Source organism: Dermacentor albipictus, chromosome 3 (genome assembly GCF_038994185.2).
Source record: "Dermacentor albipictus isolate Rhodes 1998 colony chromosome 3, USDA_Dalb.pri_finalv2, whole genome shotgun sequence".
NCBI lineage: Eukaryota > Metazoa > Arthropoda > Arachnida > Ixodida > Ixodidae > Dermacentor > Dermacentor albipictus.
The window spans coordinates 146,632,745-146,648,085 of record NC_091823.1 but is presented as its reverse complement, the minus strand read 5'-3'; the positions used below and the strand labels follow the sequence as shown (position 1 = coordinate 146,648,085).

The 15,341-nt window shown below is 48.0% G+C and overlaps 1 protein-coding gene across 4 annotated transcripts in view; it reads left to right on the top strand.

The window, feature by feature from the left end:
* The window catches only part of LOC139057611 (NLR family CARD domain-containing protein 3-like), a 123,030-nt gene that overhangs the window by 51,700 nt on the left and 55,989 nt on the right, over window positions 1-15,341 (top strand). For all 4 annotated transcript variants that reach the window (XM_070536145.1, XM_070536147.1, XM_070536146.1 and 1 more), the window contains 2 exons: window positions 1,574-1,936; window positions 4,243-4,478. In XM_070536145.1, coding sequence (XP_070392246.1) covers window positions 1,574-1,936; window positions 4,243-4,478 — 599 coding nt within the window. The remainder of the gene's footprint in view (window positions 1-1,573; window positions 1,937-4,242; window positions 4,479-15,341) is intronic.

Genomic DNA, 15,341 nt, shown 5'->3' with positions numbered 1-15,341 from the left:
ACCGTCACCAAGGCGGACGGGGGGGGGGGGGGATTACTACCAGGTCTTCACGGTGCATTACAGCCGTCTTGCCTCGGGACCCACGTTACCTGGAACAGTACCAGGCTCTCGCTTCACTTTCGGGAAGAGTCAAGTAGTGAATAGCTCCAACTGCGGCACACGAGCTGGGGGACGCCAACTCGTTTGCACGTGCCGTGCCTCGAGAACGGGGTAGATGTGCTTCTGCGCTCCTTAATTTTCTGTGACGCGATTCGATGTGGTCTGGTGAACTCGGAGGCTCAGGAATAGGTCCCGTATCTAACAACGGTATCCTTGAGACGAAGCATAGTCAGCGGTCTTGTTCATATAAAGTAGAATATATTTGTACGAATACTAATACTTGTGGCTGCACGTAGCATTGATGATTTTATAAATTGCGTCTGTCATGCGCTTTTTCCTAAAGTACACTAGCAATTTACCATTTGAGCAATAAGAAACGCAGTTATCGTTAACACCTCTGCTTGAAACGCAGCTTTTGATGGGGGCGAAATGCACTGATACACTATCAACTGCACTGCACTGACACTGCACTGACACTGCACTGGCACCGCACTGGCACAGCGCCGACACTGTGCCGAAACTGGGCTGATACTGGGCTGGAACTGCTCTGAGGCTGCTCTGATACCGCACCGAGGCTGCACTGCACCTGCACTAACACTGCTATAACTGCGGTAACGCTCCTGTAACTGCTCTAACACTGCTGTAACACTGCTGTAACACCTGACTAGCACTGCACTAACCCTGCACAAACATACCCGCCGTGGTGAAAAAGGGGCGAAATGCGAAAGCACAGGTGTACTTAGATTGAGGTTCATGTTAGATGCCCAGGTGGTCTAAATTTCCGGAGCCCCCACTACACCGTGCCTCGTAATCAATTATTGTTTTGGCAGGTAAAACCCCATAATTTATTTCTTAAGTAATCTAAGAATTTACGATTTGAGCAATAAGAAATGTCGTTTTGCAAAAAAAAATGTCGGCGAAATGCAAAACACACCATTGTATTAGCTGTAAGTCCATGTTCAATAAACCGCGGTGGTCAAAATTAACCCGGAGTCGCCCACTTCGGTGTGCCTTATAATGAGCTCGTGCTTTTCTCACACAGAACTCCACATAATTATTTTTTCTCTAAATAATCACATAATAAACAGTGAGGCCCCGGTTACTTGCGAGCAGAATAGCAGCATGCTCAGTCATTATGAACTAAATGTCGGGTTATTCCTGCAGCGTCACAGTTTAGTGTAAAATTACAGGTGCATGCAACGTAACGCTCTACGCCTTGGAAGCAAAAATAAAGCTTGGAAAGAATTTGTCCGCTTGCAGAGGAACAGTGAGGTTATGGCAAAGTATTCTGCAAACATTTTTTTCTGCTGTATGACTAGTTTTTCTTGCTCACGTGAACGGTCACATTGCAATGAGCAGCTCAGCATATTCACTGACTGGAGGCTGCTGATCGCACCTTTCATGAAAAGGCGTGATGCTTTTGTAGAAGTAATTTTACTGTTTTCACTTGCCATGTACGCCTGTTTCTGTCTAGGTGTTCGACTTCGTCGGAAAGCTGCTGCAGGCCCTTGAAAAGAGCACCGACATCTCTTGCCTAATCTTGGGTGCCTCCTTTTCATCTCACCGGTGCGGTTCAAGCTTCAAGCGAATGCTTGCCAGACCTTCGGCTCCTCCCGACGTGACTGTAATTTGCCACAACCACACTTACCGCACCAAGGCAAACATTGTGTTCGGAGCCCTCATTACCAACAAAACAGTGACCAAGCTCACCATTGAGGGCTTCAAATTGGGTGTCCAGGATTCTAAGTCAATCTCGAAGTTCCTTGCCACCAACAATACCATTCAGGAGATGGCACTCGTTAGTATTGAGTGGGACTTGAGGAAACAGAAAACTCAGGTGAGGAAGACTTCCGCCAGTTTTGAACTTGTTGAGTAGCACAAGCTAGAAGTTCCTATGGTGTCAGCACAATTCAAAATTTCCATCGCGTGATGTCTTCATAGATGCAAACTAAGGATAATACTTTCTTTCTTATATTGATGACTAGAGTTTTGAATATGCGGACATTATAATTTTAAAGTAATTATATAAAAGTGGCTAAAAAGGAGAGCAATTTTTCTCACTGTCAATGTTCATTTTGTGGGAGAAACTTTCTCAAAAAAGTGTTTCTTCAATGACCTTCGGTAGTTAATCAGTGCCGCAAAATATTTTAGGCCCTCGTATTCCCGCTGCTGCGCCTATATATTGTCCCATCTGTGCCCTTCGGTTTTTCTTGCAGTTTGGTGGCCCTATCAACCGGTTAATCAGTGCCCAAGAACACGTCAAATAAAGGAATAAGACCAATGCTCACAATGGTCTTCAAATTCAACTACTTGAAACACCAAGACGTGGGCTCATTCACGCGCAAAACTACCATATGCGTTGGCGTCGCCTTAATGTACACGAGTAACTTCTATAATGAAGCTTATCTAGCTTACCACGATTGCTGATATGCTATGATGTGGTCACTTGCATCTACAATGTGAATATCGTGCCCCTGCTGTCCTATTGCCTTACTGAAGGTATAAGCGCAGCCTACTAGTGTCTCCAAGATGCTGGAAGGCTGCGCCTATAATATCGGTCAGCCACTATCTCTGGCACGAATGACAATATTCTCTCCTTGAGGCGAAAGAGACCAAATTTGAACGACTGCATTTCAAAGAACGTTTTGAAAGACCTCATTTGTGACCAGACGTTTATGCAAGAGAACCTTTAGAAATTCCATATTCGGCGTTTCTTCCATTAAGTGTTTGACGAAAAGGAGTCTTCTTCACGAGAATAACTGTCATTGAATGAAAATTGTAAGAATAAATTTCAGTGTTAAAGACAACCTCCGCTTTAAAATACACAGTCACTCTTGCAGCAACGGCGCAACGCGCTAGCTGCTCTTCCGCTCGGCTTTTGCTAAGACGTTTTATGACTGGAAGTGATTTTATGACCTTTTTGACGTGATCAAACTTGTTGCTATGGTATCTTTCGAGGTATCTCGAAATGAGGTGGTAGAACATGTCTTAGAAAAAGTAATAGTGAGGATCTGTCGGAATGGACTTTATTTTTACCAAGCCTCTATTTTCGCAATGCAAGTCATTGTGCACTCCTTTTTTGACTGCAGTGTAGTGACATTTACAAGATTGGTACGCATCTTGATTTCAGTTTAAACTGCGTTTGCTGCCATTATCATCTATTAATCCAATGGTCCGCCCTTTTCAAACACTTCTACTTGGACGACACTGGTTGGTACTCGCCGGCTGCGGAGACAATAAGCCTTGTCAATGAATAAGTCTTGAGTCAATAAGTATTGTCAATAAAAAAGTCATGTCAGACAATCAGTCTTGTCAGACATAAGACTATAAGTCAATTTGGGCATGAATTCGTTATCCAGGCTAACTGTTGTTACAGATGTGGATAAATACCACCAAAATATCAATTTCTAATAGACTATGAAGGTTCTGCAAGTCGCTTATCCTACTGAAACTACACCATACATGTAATTACAGCAATGAAAAGGGAGCCTTACCAATCGGTGATATTCTGGCTGCACAGGCAACAGATGCAAGCGGACATGTTAGGAGCTGAAAGAACCCACAACAGCTGCTACTTATGCTCATCGAACACAACAATATAAGTCGCAAACTTTCTAAATACCATGTGTGCGAAAGCTGACAGAAAATTTAAAGACTTTGTAAGATATCCGTAATTTGCGAATGCAAATCACGAACATCCCGACTTAAAACACGTTTTCTCAAAACGCAAGACATATGTAAACTTCTACAACATATGTGAGGGATTTATTTCGCTACTTTTCATTCTTGATTTCTAGGTTTGCTATGGGTTCATGAAGGTTAACGTTTGTTACAGATAGTTTCCGGCATGATGAATATTCCGAAATATGCATTCTGCCTATATGCGAGAATGCCTTTACAAAATTTTTTATCGGTCATCTGAGTTTTTTTTTTTGAAGTACACATGCAAGGCTTTGTGGACTCTGTAAATGGAATGCACTTCACAGCTGCGTGTTTGTGTTGTAAGAGAGTAGAGTTGAGCCTCAGCATGCAGCTTTTGCTCAGCTACTCGCATTCCTAGAACAAATGTACTACGTCTGATAATTTATAGAGATGCATCAAGAACTTATTCTTCTGTCTAACATTTTGTATTCCGACAAGCAGAAGATCAGGTGGCACGCTGACCATTTGGCAGGTGGCCTCAGACAAGCAAAGTCACTCCGACGCCTCGCTCTGGGATCTGACTTTTCTGCTGCCGAGATTCGTTGTATCATCGAAGCCACTCAAGTATGTGAGTCTCTGAAAGAGTTGCACTTTTCGGTTATCCTTGAGGACGATGTTGAGCCGATATCTGCTGCGCGTCAGGAGATGACCAACAACTGGAAGATCACAATTGGACAGTGAGTAATTTGATTACTTCTCTACGTTATCGAGATTGCATAGCCTGCAAGGGGATTCCGGTGCTCAGAGTAAAAAAGCTTGTGTATGCTGTTTGCCTGAAGCAATACGAGCAGCAAGTGTATGAATGAACCGCTCAGTTATTGTTGGCTATATTAATTTAGAAATAGTCTGTACATAAACAGACGAATTAGAACTACAATTTTTACCATGTTACGATAGAAAGAAATCTTAACTTATGTGGAAGCTTTGAAGTTGAATGTTTCATTGAAGCGATATTATTGAAGCCAGTGTCATACTCGCGTGTCATCGACGTTGGCGCAGAACAGCAGCACTGGCAACGCACAGTTTGTTTTCTTGTTATCATAGATTCCTGATAACCTTAAGCTCATGGCCCGCATTCAAAGCACACTGTGTGCCATCATTCATTAGGTAACTGTTATTCTCCAGAACCTTATCGGCTTGCGTTGTGACAGTGTTCAAGACATACGCATAGGCTGTGCAGAAAATCATGCCTTTCTGTGCATCAAAAAAGGGGTCTATTAAGCCTAAACTATAACGAGACTCCGTAAGTAGCTGCTGTTGCGCGTGGTCCGAGGTACGAGAACGCGCCATCTCCTTCTTTGTCGTTCTAGTTCCAAAAAAACTACCCCGCTCGCAGAAGTTACTGAAAAGTTTGGTTCCAGCACCTACAGGTGTTGAACGGCCCGTTTAACCGCAGATCCACCCGGTACTCTAAAGGTATATGATCTTGTCTTGCCGATCCTTCCTCTATGGAGCACCTCTATTCAAACAAAATTCTATAGTTGCGAGGGCTTGTTTGACTGTTGTAGAAGGACGAGGTCACTTTTCTTAATTCTGTCGAACGAGGTCGCTGACTTGGGGCTGGGCATTGTTAACACAGAAAGGTATTCATTTACCAATGCTCCAAGGAAGTTCGCGTTCTGAGCAGCGGAGCTGTTTCGAGTTGAGCCTTCGCCGTCCATTGTCCGGTGTAACGCACGGGGGCAGGTTCCGGAGTTCATGTTTTCTCCCAAACACGGGGCGCATGCCCACTATGGTGGATTCGCCAAGAGGCACCTCAGTCCCTACTACTCTATCGGTCTCCTTACCATTCTCTTTCTCTTCTTTGCTCTTGGCGGTTTCCGGTACTGTTTATATATGCACGCCCGCGCACACGTGCACGTGCATATACACATACACACATATATACATATATATATATATATATATATATATATATATATATATATATATATATATATATATATATCACATTATAAGAAGCCAACAAACACTGACACCAAGGTCAACATAGGGGAAATTACTTGTGCTTAATAAATGAAATAAAGAAACGATAGATACATGGAAATTAAAGTGGATGCACGCGAAATGCGAAGGTTGTGGGTTCGGTTCCCACCTGCGGTAATTTGTTTTTTCATCCACCTTAATTTCCCTTAATCTATCGTTTCTTCATTTCATTTATTAAGCACAAGTAATTTCCCCTATGTTGTCCTTGGTGTCAGTGTTTGTTGGCTTCTTATAATATGACTAATAAAAATCGGGCCCCTCGGTTAACCCCCTTTCTCTTCTCGTTCATTACATAACGAAGGTCTCGAATCCGGCTACATTGACGCCTTCAGGTAGCATATGTGGGTTTATTGACCAGCTGCCTTCGCCCTGAAAGATCACGTTCTCGTGACGCCTGCGGCAAGAAGACGTTCCACGTCCGCCGCCAAGGTTTGTGAGTGGTGGCGCTGGCTAACACTCCCAGGGTTCTACTAGGACACATAAATACCCAAGAAAGTGGATGGGAAAACAGCGCCGCGGTAGCTCAATTGGTAAAGCATCGCACGCGAAATGCGAAGGTTGTGGGTTCGGTTCCCACCTGCGGTAAGTTGTTTTTTCATCCACTTTAATTTCCATTAATCTATTGTTTCTTTATTTCATTTATTAGGCACAAGTAATTTCCCCTATGTTGTACTTGGTGTCAGTGTTTGTTGGCTTCTTATAATATGACTGATAAAAATCGGGCCCCTCGGTTAACCCCCTTTCTCTTCTCGTATATATATTTATATATATATGTATGTATGTATGTATGTATGTATATATATGTATGTATATGTATATATATATATATGTATGGATATATGTATGTATGTATATATGTATGTATATATGTATATATATATATATTATTGTAATGAAGCAGACGCGCCCCTGTGTATGTGCCGTCTGAAGAGGACGATGAACGGCCAGGCCGCGATCGCGAGGGAGCCCCGTGCTACGGACAGCCCTTGCAGTGCATTGATTTACCCAGGGTTGCACAACGTTGTGAACGACAATAAACCTCATTCGCATTTGGTGGAGGTTGCTGCGGTCCTTCGCCTCGTCCTGGAGCTTCGCACTCGAAAGCTGCCAGCAAGGTCGCCTTGCACTATGCCTGATCCCGCCACCTCGTTGCCTGCACCACCGGTTGACACTGTCATCTGCGCCGGCGTCCCTTGTCAACGCGACGCACCCATTTTCAGTGGGTCCACCGAACAGGACGTGGAAAACTGGCTGTCATTGTACGAACGTGTAAGTGCCCATAACAAATGGGATGACCAGCCTAAGCTGACCCACGTGCCAATATACCTAGACGACGTAGCCAAAGTTTGGTTCTTCAGCAACGAATCAGACTTTACAAGCTGGTCCGCGTTTAAGACTGTGTTTGCTGAAGTGTTTGATAGCCCACCTGTGCGTAAGCTACGCGGTGTACAGCGTCTACGCCAGCACGCACAGCAGCCTGGAGAGACATTCCACAGCTACATCGAGGAAGTTCTCGATTTGTGCAAGCGGGTAAATCCGAACATGTCAGAGCATGAAAAGATCAAACACATCCTCAAGGGCATCGAGGACAGCGCATTCCAGATGTTGCTGGCCAAAAGCCCAAGTAGCGTATCCGTCCTCATTAACCTCTGCCAGAGCTTTGACGAGCTGCACCACCAATGCTCCATCGCCCACCAGAACATTCAGCACGCCGATTCCGTCACGAGCATCACGGTTTCTGCCGAAATAACCAACTCGATCCTCTCGCAGCATATCAAAGTGTTTATTCGTGAAGAGGTGGCCAGGCAGCTCTCGCTGCTGCATCACAGTGACACGCCTACGGCAGCTTTGCCTCCAACGCTGCAGCAAGCCATCTGAACTCAGATATCTGAAGCGCTTCCTCCAGATCCTACAGCCCCCCCCTCCCCCCCCCCCCGCCACGCTATCCTATGGGTGCTCCGCCAGCGCATACCAACTTTACCACTCCCCCTACGTCGCTGCCTCTCAGTTATGCAGCCGTGCTTGCACGGCCACCTGCGCAGACAGCTTCCTTTTCATCGTCCATGCATCCGGATTCCTTTCCGGTTGCCCGACCGCCACCAGAGATTTTTCGTCCCACCGTCCCACAACGCCATCGACCCTGCTTTTTCCCCATCTCATCGCCGCCAACTTCTCGCTCTCCTTCACAAGTTTGTCTCTTCTTTCGACTGTCATCAGACATCGCTGGGCCGTGCCACCATTGTTTCTCACTCCATAGACACCGCTTCCCACTCCCCCTTGCGACAGCACCCGTATCATGTCTCCACAGAAGAGCGCCGAATCATCACAGAGCAAGTGGACGACATGTTCAAACGTGAAGTCATCCGTAGCTCTCTAAATCCTTGGTCTTCACCTGCCCTATTGCTGAGAAAAATGATGGCTCAATTCGCTTTTGTGTCGATGACGGACGCCTAAACAAGATAACGAGGAAAAACTTTTATCCTCTGCCTCGAATTGATAACGCTCTAGACTGTTTACAAGGCGCAGAATACTTCAGTTCCTTGGATCTGCACTCCGGGTACTGTCAAGTTCCAATGGCAGAGCCTGAACGTCCGAAAACCGCATTCGCTACACCCGATGGCCTCTACAAGTTTAAAATCGTGCCCTTCGGGTTGTGCAACGCGCCTGCTACGTTTGAGCGTATAATCTGCACCATCCTTCGTGGCCACAAATGGAAGACCTGTATATGTTACCTAGACGACATCGTCTTCTCAACCGATTTTCCGACACACCTCGCTCGCCTGCATGACGTTCTGACCTGTCTCAAATCTGCCGGCCTACAGCTTAACCTCAATAAGTGCCGTTTTGCTGCAAGAAAGCTAACCATATTGGGTCACGTAATCTGAAAAGACGACGTCCTCCCGTACCCAAACAAGCTCCACGCCATTGCAGACTTCCCGACGCCCACGTTTATCAAAACCCTCAGAAGTTTTATTTGCTTATGTTCCTATTTTCATCGCTTCGTACGCAATTTCGCACCCATCATGGCGCCTTTGACAAGTTTACTTTTCGCCAGTAACGGCATATCAGCGTGGTCACCTGAATGTGATGCAGCGTTTCAGCAGTTACACCACTTGTTGACCTCACCACCGATACTTCGCCACTACGACCCTGACGCTCCCACGGTAATACATACTGACGCCTGCATAGTTGATTTTGGCGCGGTCTTAGCGCAACGGAAAGCTGGCTATGATGAATACGTCGTCGCTTAAGCGAGCCGTACTCTAAAGAAAGCAGAAATAAATTACTCCTTCACAGAAAGAGTGTCTAGCGATCATCTGGGCGCTAAACAAGTTTCGCCCGTATCTTTACGGCCGTTCTTTCGCCGTTGTTACTGACCACCATGCCCTTTGTTGGCTTTCTTCCCTCAAAGACCCGTCTGGACGCTTAGAACATTGGGCGATTCGCTTGCAAGAGTACGATATCCGCGTCATGCACCGCTCCGGTCACAAGCACGCCGACGCTGATGCGCTCTCTCGCTCCCCACTGACGCCTGATTTGGCGTCTTTGTCAGCTTCCTCGTCCACCCTGTCTCCGTTCACTATCACTGACGTGCTCACAGAGCAGCGCGAGGACCCAACCCTTGCATTGTTACTTGACTACCTTGCAGGAAGACAAAGGGCTGTGCCGTGATCGCGAGTGAGCCCCGTGCTACGGACAGCCCTTGCAGTGTCTTGATTTACCAAGCGTTCCAGAACGTTGTGAACGACAATAGACCTCGTCGCAATATACATATATACATATATATTGCAGGGCGTAATGTGCATGTAGCACAGTTGCTGAGATCAACAGCCACCGCTGCGGCGCGAGACCCGAGCTCGGGCTGTTGATGCGAAGCGCTAGGACTCATGATCTAGAGCTGCCTGCGATCCCTCGAACGAGCTGCAATAAACCACATTTCATTTGTTGGTGCTGCGGGGTAACCTTGAAAACTGGAGCTCCGAAGCCGGACGCTACCGACTGCTGCGACCATGTTTGACGAAACCACCCAGGAAGATGCACCACAGCCTCCGACGGTGGTAGTTTCCGGTGCATTGCGCCAGCGTGGTCCTGCCATCTTTAGCGGCACCAATGATCATGACCTGGAGGATTGGTCGTCATCTTACGAACGGGTGAGCCAGCATAACAAGTGGGACGACGTCACCAAGTTGCACAACGTGCTGTTTTACTTAACCGGCATCGCGAACCTCTGGTTCCGAAACCACGAACACGATTTCACAACGTGGAGCAGATTCAAGACAAGTTTAACAGAAGTGTTCGGGTGCCCCGCTGTGCGCAAGCTTCACGCAGAACAACGCTGACGGGGGCGCGCGCAACCTCATGGTGAAACGTCCACAAGTTACATCGAAGACGTCATTGACCTGTGTAACCGCGTGAATCCATCAACGGCGGAACAGGACAAGATAAAACACATTATGAAAGGCATTGATTAGGACGCATTTCAAATGTTGTAAGCGAAGCATCCGCGTACCGTGGCCGAAGTTATCGATTTGTGCCAAAGTTTTGACGAGCTACGAAAACAACGCATCTTAGCTCGGTGCTCACCGCCTATGGAAGATTCGTAAGCAGCATTGGTTATTGGCGACAGCCACACAACTTTGCTGACGCAAATAAAAGAATTTGTGCGCGAGGAGGTCGCGCGACAGCTCTCGATTTTGCCGACCACGGAGAAGCCTTCTCAATATTTGGCTCCAGCGATCCGACAGGTAATTCAAGAGCATGTGACCGAAGCTCTCCCACCTCCGTGTCAGCCTGCTCCCGTGGCCGCACCTCTGACGTATGCTGAAGCCGCTGCACGGGGGCCTCGTCTGCCAGGATTCTCTCCTGCGCCTTCAGCGCCTCTCCAGCCGGTGTTCTCTCATCCGCCTTCGCCTCGCCAGCTGGTGGCTCCCTTTTTCAGCGCACAGCAGCAAGGTACAAATCCTTGGCGCACTGCTGACAACCGCCCAATATGCTATGCCTGCGGCACGCCGGGACATGTAGCGCGCTTCTGCCGCCGGCGCTTGCGGGCCTTCGTGGGCACCGCGCGACCACCCAGTCCGGCTTCCGACCATTCCGTATGCCTCAGCGACCACCACTGGATGTCTACGCTCTGATTACGTACCAGCACCGCAGTCACAGCTCTACAGTACTCGTCGCTCGCCTTCCCCTCGTCGGCGCTCACTCTCACCCATGCGTCGTAGCCCCAGTGCCAGTACTACTGGGGTGAAAAACTGATTTCCGCAGTTCCTGAGGCACGAACTGCGTCATCGTCGGAAAATCGAAGTCCTCGTTTTTCCCCCGCTAACGTTATTGAAGTGTCCGTTGATGGCATCAAATGTCTTGCGCTCGTCGATACAGGTGCTGCTGTATCCGTAATTAGTGAGAACTTTGCCGTGAATTACGGTAAGTGACCATGATGCCTGCGGTGCTATTGCTTAGAACAGCCAGTGCACAACAAGTTCAGCCAGTCGCTATGTGCACTGCCAGGGTGCTGATTCGAGACATATTGTATTCGACTGATTTCTTTGTGTTAACTTGTTGCTCCCACAATGTGATTCTCGGTTGGGATTTTCTGTGGCGCCATCACGCCGTCTTTGACTGCGCACGTGCTGAGGTTCAGTTCTCCGTTCTGTGCGATTTGCCATCTCACGACTTTCAAGTTCATGATGTTACCAGGATCTGTGTAGCTTCAGATACTGACCTTCCCCCTCACAGCGCGGTATTCGTCCCTCTTTCATCCGCATCGCTTGCCGAAGCGACGGTCATGTTTTCACCTGCTGCCGTCTTCATTCACCGCCAGCCTATATTGTTGCCATACGCCCTCCTCATGGTTCACCATGGGGCTGCAGAAATACTGATTTCTAACCCAAATTCGTACACTTTGGCTTTGCACTGTGGCGAGACTATTGGTACCATCCAGCCTGTGGACGCTGACCTTATTGTGCATTTCCCTGCTCCCGACTACGTGGATACTGCCAACGTACAGCACTGGCACCCCATGTGCCATCTAACCGAGTATCACTGGATGTTTTTTGTCGCTCTATTGCCGATGACCTCGAGCCGACACAACGCGAGCGGCTTATTACTCTTTTAAATGATTTTCACGCCTCTTTTTACTGCAACCAAGCATCATTAGGCCGCACAAGTACCGTCTCTCACCACATTGATACGGGACATCACGCACCATTATGCCAGCGTCCGCACCACGTGTCATCCACCGAGCGTCGTGTCATCGCCGAGCAGGTTGAACACATGCTTGAACGTGGTGTTATCAAGCCATCCTGCAGCCCTTGGTCGTCTCCTTTAGTACTCATTAAGAAAAAAGATGGCTCGATTCGTTTCTGTGTGGGTTATCGTCGCCTCAACAAGATTACACGAAAAGATGTCTATCCTTTACAGCGCATAGATGACGCCCTGGATTGTCTTCATGGTGCCGAATTCTTTTCTTCTTTGGACTTGCGTCCGGCTATTGGCAAGTGCCAGTGGATGAATCCGACCGCTCGAAGACAGCTTTCATTATGCCTGATGGCCTGTATGAGTTTAAAGTAATGCCATTCGGCCTCTGCAATGCACCCGCGACATTCGAAAGGATGATGGACAATACTCTACAAGGCCTCAAACGGAAGACGTGCTTGTGTTATTTAGACCACGTGGTAGTTTTCTCCCCTGATTTCACCACTCGCCTCTCTCGTCTACGCGAAGTCCTTACTTGCCTTACCACCGCCGGCGTTCAACTCAACTTGAAAAAGTGCCGCTTCGGAGCCCGCCAGCTGACCATACTTGGCCATGTCGTGTCCAAAGACGGCGTCCATCCCAACCATGACAAACTTCGTGCTGTCGCAGAATTTCCGCGGCTGACTACAGTGAAAGATCCGAAGTTTTATCGGTCTTTGCTCTTATTTTCGACGCTTTGTACGCAATTTTACCTGCATCATCGCTCCCCTGACGAAGCTCCTGGCTGGCCCTGGTGACCTTTGCGACTGGACTCTGGCATGTGACCAAGCCTTCACGACTTTGCCTCGTCGGCTTACCTCACCGCCTGTTCTACGCCACTACGACCCGAGTGCACCGACTGAAGTTCATACCAACGCCAGCGGCGTTGGTCTTGTAGCCGTCCTTGCACAACGGAAGCGTGGCTTTCCAGAATATGTGGTTGCATATGCGAGTCATGCTCTCACGAAGGCAAAATCCAATTATTCTGTCGCGGAAAAAGAATGTTTGGCTATAGTTTGGGCCTCAAACAAATTTCGCCCTTACTTGTATGGCCGCCCATTCGACGTTGTGACAGACCACCACGCGCTCTGCTGGCTTGAGTCACTGAAAGACCCGTCGGGGCGCATTGGACGTTGGGCTCTTTGGCTCCAAGAATTTGACATTCGCGTCATATTGGCGGCGAGGAGTTACGGAGTCTCCATCTAGCGAAAGCGCCTCGCTGGCATAGTATGAGGGATCATGCGGCGCGCTCCTCATAGGTTTTGCTGTCAGCGCTCACTGAAAACACCACGCGCGAGCTCTCCCGGACTTTTCTGTAAGTACTTTCGAAACGAGAGAAGTTTTTTACTGTCGAAATAATAATCTTGGGCAAAATGAAAGCACACAATCGTTTACAGACGCTATCTCTTTACCGAGTACGTACAATGAACGCCACTGCGCGCAGTCACCGCGATGGAGTCTCCCGAAGCGGCTTCTTGCGTGAAAGGTAGGTAAACGCTGAGAGCAAGCTATGTGAAATATGTTCTTATAGTGTTTGTATAACTAAATGGAGCGTAATAGAACGAAGCCTCAATGCAGCGATCACGCAGATTCCCAGCGACCGGCGCGTCTGGATGCTTGTCCGCGCACTGTTTCGCTTTCTCCGGGCGCGCGTTTTCGCACCGTGCCATGAGCTGTAGGCCGCAGAATATGAGCATTTGACAGTATACAAGCAACCATTGTTCAAAAATAAGCTTTTCAAATAAGCTGTTCAATAAATAAGCTGTTCAAAAATAACTTTATTGTAGAGACTTCGACGCCTATGGGGACTGTGATGTGCCATCGCGACGATTCAATCTTTTTTTTTCTAAATTCTTTGAGCTTTCTGTATTATTTCTCGAGTTGCGTCGCACTGTATGTTTATCGGTGTTCTCAGCGTGCAATTTCCCGCTGCTCCTTTTTTGTATTCGAGTGCATGCATTAATCCATAACACAAACATGACCATGTGCCATGCTTACTTTAATGTGCTTCTTACCACTCCCTTTCCACTCCAGTGAACTTGCCAGTATCTATAGCATCGAAAAGTTCATAGACCAAACTGTCATGACATTAGTCGGGCAGCGGACTCGGGCGAGCGTCTCTGCGCGTTTTCAGAGCATTGCGGACCGGGCGCCGTAGCAGAAATCTTCCTCGCGTCTGTGCTTGCTGCATACCCGAGTTGTAGCCGATGTTTGCCGGTTTTATGTTTCGCGAGCCAAACTTCACGCAGCTTGTCCTGCGGCTACGTGTGAATAAGGCTGACTGCAGGCTACGTTCCGTACATCCGGCATTGTCGCACCGAGCAGTAGCCTACCATGTTGCGCGCCTTCAAAGGCAGCCACTACCTATTGTAGTGCATTTAAGCGTTGTAAAGGAGACACTCGTAGCGGGAACATTTCGCCACTAAATGAGGACCGCAGCGTACGAGGGAATTTAAACTCTCGTTTTCAGCTCGCTTCGGCGCTCCCGAAGCGGCCGACGGGGCCGCTATGTCCACGTTATCCCTCCTAGCACGTCACGCCGACGGTGGCGCCAGCTTTTCCAGTGGTGGAGCTCGAGGCCAATACCGATTCGGGCACCAACATTCTGATGCAGGTGCGCTCTACCGTTCGCCCATGCGATCCGACGAAACGCCACCTTCATCCATAGAGTTCTCGGTTACTACGCTTGCTGTTACTGACATGCCGTCTGAATAGAGACGAGATCCGTGGATTGTGTCTCTCATTGACATTCTTAGCAGTTCTTCAACGCCCACATGCCCTCGAGCCCTTCGTTGCCAAGCCACCCACTTCGTAATACGGCACGCCATCTTGTACCGCGGAAACTATCAGCAAGACTGTCGCAAGTGGCTTCTAGTCACCCCTCGCCATTTGCGTTGCGACGTATTTATTTTTTATTTTATTTTATTTATTTTATTTGCATATTAATAAGGTTACAAATGGGGATTACACATACATACAGAGGGAGGTCCCATAGTCAACAGACTGTACAGGGGACCTCCCGTCAATACGTAATACCGCAATACGTATGCACGTATTTCCATGCAGACGCACATCAAGCTCATGCTGGCGTCCTGAAAACCTATATATACGAGTGGCTCCGCCAGTGGTGCTACTGGCGCGGCATGTATTCTTATGTTCGCAAATACATTCGGTCATGTGCAGCCTGTCAGCGACGCAAGACATCTCATACGACAGGCCCTCTGCAACCTTTACCGTGTCCTGCACGTCCTCTTGATCGGGTTGGCATTGACCTTTATGGGCCTCTTCCATGCAGTGCTAACGGAAATCGTTGGATAATT